The following is a 6,500-nucleotide window of genomic DNA, read 5'->3' as shown; positions in this document are numbered from 1 at the left end:
AGGACCGCTGGACAGGGAGGCCAGGGCCCAGTACACCATCACCATCACCGTCTCTGACCTGGGCACGCCCAGGCTGCAGAGCCAGCACAACGTGACAGTGCACGTGTCCGACGTCAACGACAACGCGCCCACCTTCAGCCAGGCCCTGTACACCCTGTTCGTGCTGGAGAACAACAGCCCCGCGCTGCACATCGGCAGCGTGAGCGCCAGCGACAGGGACGCGGGCACCAACGCCCAGCTCACCTACTCGCTGCTCACACAAGACCAGGCAACGCAGCAGCCACAGGGACAGGGACAGGAGCAGGTGGACGTGGGCGCGCTGGTGGCCCTGGACGCGGCGAGCGGGCAGCTGTTCGCGCTGCGCGCGCTCGACTACGAGACCCTGCGCGCCTTCGAGTTCGGCGTGCGCGCGTCGGACGGCGGGTCTCCGGCGCTGAGCGGCGAGGCGCGCGTGCGCGTGGTGCTGCGCGACGCCAACGACCACGCGCCGCGCGTGCTGTACCCGCCGCGCAACGGCTCTGCGGCGGGCGCGTGCCCCGAGCTGGTGCCGCGCGGCGCCGAGGCGGGCTACGTGGTGAGCAAGGTGGTGGCGGTGGACGGCGACTCGGGCCGCAACGCGTGGCTGTCGTACGAGCTGCTGCAGGCCACGGAGCCCGGGCTGTTCGGCGTGTGGGCGCACAGCGGCGAGGTGCGCACGGCGCGGCCTGTGAGCGAGCGCGACGCGCCGCAGCAGCGGCTGCTGGTGCAGGTGCGCGACCACGGCGAGCCGCCGCTCTCGGCCAGCGTGGCGCTGCACGTGCTGCTGGTGGACGGCTTCTCGCAGCCCTACCTGCCGCGGCCCGACGCGCCGGCGGGGCAGGCGGGGCAGGCGGGGCAGGCGGGGCAGGCGGGGCAGGCGGGGCAGGCGGGTGTGGGGGGCGAGGCTGGGCAGGCGGAGGCGCTGACGGTGTCGCTGGTGGTGGCGCTGGCGGCGGTGTCTTCTCTGTTCTTGGCGTCTGTGTTGGCGCTGGTGGCCGCGCGGCTGTGTGGGCGCGGCGGGGCCGGGGCTGGGGCTGTGGCGGTGGGGTCAGGGTGTGGGGTGTCTGTGGCCGAGGGCCGCTTCTTCCCTGCCGGGGCTGGGTGTGGTGGTGTGGGTCCTCTGGTGGACGTGGGCGGGGCGGGGACGCTGTCGCAGAGCTACCAGTATGAGGTGTGTGTGAGTGGAGGGAGTGGGACTGGTGAGTTCAAGTTCATGAAGCCGATTATACCTAACCTCACAGCCAAGGTTACTGGCAAAGAAATAGAGGATTCTCCTCTCCACAGTGGGTTTGAGTTCAAATATGAATAATTCTACCTTGCATGTTTGTGGTGTTCGTCACACTTTTCAAGCAGCATTTGTTTTCTGAAATGTGTGTGCTTTTTAGTTGGTTTTACTTTTTCCAGATTTCTTGCATTGTGTTTTTATATTGTTTTCAAGTGGCTGTTTATATATGGCTGTGTGAGATGATAGTTTACTACCTGGGAGTTCTTTATTTGTTATATGATTGTGTTGTAATAGGCTTGCCTTGTCTTAATTACTTAAAATTTATTAATTATAGACTTAGAGAGCAAATCGCTCCCAGTCTAAGGTGTTTATTTGCCTATTTCTCCTTTTGGAAAACTGAGATGTTGACTTTTCTCGTGGTGTGTTTCAGAAGCTGCATATCGCATCCTGCCACGTTTCTATTTCCTTCTTTTGTGTCACAAGTTTCCAGTGTTATTTGAGCTTTCTCTTTATTCATGTTTTAAACGGCATGTCATCTCGTTCTCAATGCTAGCATGTAAAAGAACAGAACTAAACTGTGTATGCGAAATGAATCCAAGCACTTTTAACATCTGTACTCCATTAATTTTCCTGTCGTTATCATCGTAGTTCCTTGATATACACGACAGTTTCTTTGGTAATGTTTTCTTGCTGGTATAATAAAGTTGATTAACATGTAAAGTGAAAATTTAATGTGCTAATCTGCCTGACAGTTAATACAGATTCTCAAACCTTTTCAGTTTTTTTCTGTGTAAGAATATTGCTTGAGTGATGAAAGGATATTTACAACTTATTTTCTAGATCTAGTTGTTAAGTTTTAATATGAAGATTAGCTAAAATTCATAAGACCAGATTTGAATAATCTCATTTGTCCTACTGGGGATTATTTTAGAATTGATGACAGTATTGCTAGATAATATGTGTATATCTTGTTCAGTTTTATATTTTGATTGGTTGTCGCTAAGATAAAAAAGTAACTCTTGCGTTCCAACGAAGAAATTAACTGCTGGCACTGCAGTCACAACGCTCCTACCCTTTCAATAAAATTGCCAGTTTTTAAAGATTAAAGTAATTTATGGCCATTTTGCTAAATGAAATGTGTGTGTACTTTATATTGAACTGATTTTGCTAAAACTCTTTTTAAGATAATTTTTAAATTTTTACTTTTTATTTGATGTTTTTTGCATACTTGGACAAAAATGCTTGCCTATGAATGCCATAGAAAGGTGTGGCGAGGTTTTGGTATAGGGGAATGTGGATGTGGAAGATAACTGCCAATTTTCCTTTACTTCCCTTTTCTCCTGTTTGGGAGAGGGTGAGGAAAGGGAAGGATGCTGCTCCCAGCTGCCAAACTACATCAGTATCTGGGGACGGGGTTCATCTTAGAAACCTTAAGGTGGAGAAGAATGCTCCCGGAGTGTTGCTTAAGCAGTTGCCAGGGGTCGAAGACTGTTGGTTTCACTGCTCTAAATTTGAGAAAATCCCTCCAGTTTCCATTGGCTGGCAGAGTCCTCCTTAGTGCATCCAGTCATCCAGATACTTACTGTCAAATCTTGGTCAGGAAAGTTGTCCAACCTGTTCTGTGCTCCATCTTCTTGCATGGCATTCAATGTCCTCATAGGCCCAAATGAACTGGCCATCATATCACTCTTATTCACCTGGGCATTCTGTCCACTGCATATGCATCAGCTATTGAGAAGGCCCAGTCCCAATGCCTGTATTCCAAATTTGGACCACAAATTCTATTAATCTCCCTGTGGTTGGATTTTTAGACCAATGATCCAGTTGAGGATTCCCCCAGGAAACCACACTTGGGGTGACCCCAGATCCAACTCTTAGCCTAGTGGCTAAGATCCTCACCTTGACTGGTGAGGATCCTTATCATGTATTGGTTCTCTCACAAGTGGCTGTAATGGCCAGAGCTGAGCTGATCTAAGGCTAGGAGCCAGGAGCTTTTTCTGGGTCTCCCTTGCGGGGATAGGGTCCCATGATTTTGCACCATCCTCCATTGCCTTCCCAGGCCAGGGAGCTGGATGGGAAGTAGAGCAGCTGGGACATGAACTGGCACCTCTATGGGATGGTGGTAATTGCTGGCAGAGGATTAGCTAGTTGAGCCATTGTATCCATTTTCAAAATTAAAATCAAGAGAAGTGAAGAATTTTCTGCGGGTTATATTAGTAAGGGGCACAAAGTCTTCATCTATTTTTATCATATAATAAGAACACATCATGTAGTCACTATTAAAATTAAATAAATAAGTTAGTATGAAATTTTTTCAAATAACTGATGACACAGGGTGGGTATTTTCTAATCATAATTCTTATTAGATGTCTCAATTTTATCAAAATTTATTGAATTTTATTTTCTCTGATGATATTAACCACATGATTTGGAAGATGTTTTTCTGCTTTGTTTAGGAACTCTGGTTTCTTTTCTACCTTATTTTTTTTTTGTAATGATGGTGGCAATTTTGACATTCCTGTTGCATGTGATTAGCATTTGCTTAAATGTCCTATCATCCTTGCCTGGTTTCTAATGATTTAAGAAATATGGTCTGTCCAAATGCTGTCGTTCTGTGAGTCTGTGGGTTGTGATGCTGAAGGGATTCACTCTGACAGAACTCTGCTGAGTGGGACTGTTACCTGGGAACCACTAAATATTCTGCATTATGTGTGTCTTTATTTGATCATTTGATATTGTCCAGTTTGGAATTCTGTGATGCTCACTCTTTGGGGGCCAGGTAGGGTCACGCATATACTTTGAGTCCTAGAAATGGGAATGTTGTATAGGGAGGGATTAAATGAAAAGTTTTCCTTATTTTACCTTCTTTGTTGTTTCTTTCAGACATTGCTCTTGCACTTGGTCCTAACAGGGTCTCCAAGATCAAAGTCAGTCCCATTTAATGTCTCCAGAGAATCAAATTTCCATTTTCTATTTTAGAATTATTTTCCTGTTTCAGTAGGATGATGAGAGGAGCAGATAATTTAAATCTCCTAAATACTTACTTCCAAGGAATGGCTTTTTGTCATTAATTAACTTCATTCTCAGTATCTGGTTCCTCTCAATACTCTGCTTAAGGTGGGGTTTTGGGAATCCAGTGTTTCTTGTGCACATTTTCAGTGCAGGAACTTTAAGCATTTAAATGGACCTACTAAGTGGATTTGCTTTCTGTTCTTGAAAACATGTGTTCACATGTGCATCCTTGTCCTTTGCACATTTGTATTATTGTTTTCATCACTTTAGTATTTTAAAAGGAAGCAAAAAATTTCAATCAATCCATGAAGTTTCCAAATTGTACCTATTTGTACTGATTTTCTATTGTGTATCATGTACCCAGTTTATAATTTTAAGAATGTAATTTGTACCTAAAATGTCCATGTAGACCATTCTATATCTTTCCTCCTCCTCTTGTTTTGAGAATGCCTATGGTGGCCTCACTGATGAACACCAAACACTCTGTCATTATATGGCAGTCATGTACTTCATCTAGGATTGAAACCACCCAACATTAAAAGATGTCCCGACAGCATTAAATGAAACATGTCTTTGTGTACTTGGAGGGATATTTTAATCAGTGTTTGAAAACAAATAATCATCTTATCCCAACACATAAAGAATTTCAGAAAACTATTATGAAAGATAGTATGTATTTATAGTGAAAAACCATAAATAAAACAACGTTTGATTCTGGAAAACATTTATGGGAGTAGAATTTATTGTGCTTTTCAACAAACTGCAAAAATCTGTGTAGTCACATGGTGGCGCTGCAGGATAATATCACGGGCAAAGATTACACAGAATCACGGCCGTGACTGCATCCCCGGACACAAAGAACTGCACCGAGTGAAAGAGCCAGCCATCAAGGGCAACCTCTCAGCTAGCTGTTCAATAAGGTTAAAGTGCTTAGGCGCGAGCTTTTAGTAGACAAATCCAGGATTCTTTTCCCATCAGTTGTGAGGTGGAGCTAAGGCGTTTCTGAGGGAAGCCTTCCGGAAAGGAGCCATGGAGATTGGAAGGGCAGGGTGTCTGCGCACCAGGCAAGTCCTGCTTCTCTTTATTTCGCTGGGAATGGCTTGGGCTGGCTCAGAAACCGGGCGCTTTTCGGTGGCGGAGGAAACGCCGAGTGGAAGCTTGGTGGGCAATTTGATTAAGGATTTGGGCTTGGAGCTGGGGGAGCTGGCGTCCCGGGAGACCCAGGTGGTCTCTAATGATCGCAAACAGCCCCTGCAGCTGGACAGCAGCACCGGGGATTTGGTGCTAAGCGAGCCACTAGACCGGGAGGAGCTGTGTGGCTCCGCCGAACCCTGCGTGCTGCACTTCCAGGTGATAATGAAACATCCTCTGCAGTTCTTACGGCTTGAGCTTGAGGTCATGGATGTCAATGACCACCCTCCAGTCTTTTTAGAAAAAGAGATGCTGCTGGAGATCCCAGAGAACAGCCCCGTGGGTGCCGTGTTCTTACTGGAAAGTGCAAAGGATTTAGATGTTGGGGTCAACGCTGTAAATGGCTATGAGGTAAGCCCCAACTCTCATTTCCACGTAAAACTGAGAGTCAATCCTGACGGTGAGAAGTACCCCGAGTTGGTTCTGGACGAGGCGCTGGATTTCGAAGCGCAGCCCGAGCTCAGGCTCACCCTCACAGCGCTGGACGGCGGGGCTCCACCCCGGTCTGGGACAGCCGCGGTTCGGGTGATGGTCGTGGACATTAACGACAACGCCCCCGCATTCGAGCGCCCGTTTTATGAGGTAACAATCCCGGAGGACAGCGTTCTGGGTTCCCAGGTCGTCAGCGTGTCCGCTTGGGATTCAGACTCAGGAGCAAACGGGGAAATATCCTACACCTTCTCCCATGGCTCGGAAGATATTCGCAAGACATTTGATATTGATGGGAAATCTGGAAAAGTTACTCTGAGAGGATCCTTAGATTTTGAAACAACTCAATCCTACTCAATAATCGTTCAAGCCACAGACAGGGGCGGCCTCTTTGGAAAAGCTGCAGTACGAATTCAGGTGACAGATGTGAACGACAATGCTCCTGAGATCGCTGTGTCCTCAATAACGAGTGAAATTCTAGAAAATTCGCCTGTGACGGTAGTTATGCTTTTCAGTATTCGGGATAGAGATGAAGGGGAAAACGGGAGAACGGTGTGTTCTATCCCGGAGGACATTCCATTTGTGCTAAAATCTAACGTTGCAAATTACTATACTTTGGAGACAG

General features: G+C 47.2%; 2 protein-coding genes across 2 annotated transcripts; both read left to right on the top strand.

Moving 5' to 3' along the window:
* Positions 1-4: 4 nt before the first annotated feature.
* Positions 5-1,327, top strand: LOC121156376 (protocadherin beta-4-like; the record flags this gene model as incomplete). Its single annotated transcript, XM_040979998.1, has 2 exons — positions 5-857; positions 924-1,327. Coding segments are annotated over 2 exons (1,257 nt in total), but the record flags the coding sequence as incomplete, so codon positions are not given.
* A 3,957-nt stretch (positions 1,328-5,284) lies between these two features.
* LOC121156375 (protocadherin beta-11-like) lies at positions 5,285-6,496 on the top strand (the record flags this gene model as incomplete). The annotated part of the gene is made up of 1 exon (XM_040979997.1): positions 5,285-6,496. A coding segment is annotated over exon 1 (1,212 nt), but the record flags the coding sequence as incomplete, so codon positions are not given.
* Between the last annotated feature and the right edge of the window lie 4 nt (positions 6,497-6,500).

Source organism: Ochotona curzoniae, unplaced genomic scaffold (genome assembly GCF_017591425.1).
Source record: "Ochotona curzoniae isolate NIBS_2020 unplaced genomic scaffold, NIBS_Ocur_1.0 contig_3385, whole genome shotgun sequence".
NCBI classification, from domain to species: domain Eukaryota; kingdom Metazoa; phylum Chordata; class Mammalia; order Lagomorpha; family Ochotonidae; genus Ochotona; species Ochotona curzoniae.
The sequence above is the reverse complement of the archived record's forward strand: the minus strand, read 5'-3'. Positions and strand labels throughout refer to the sequence as shown.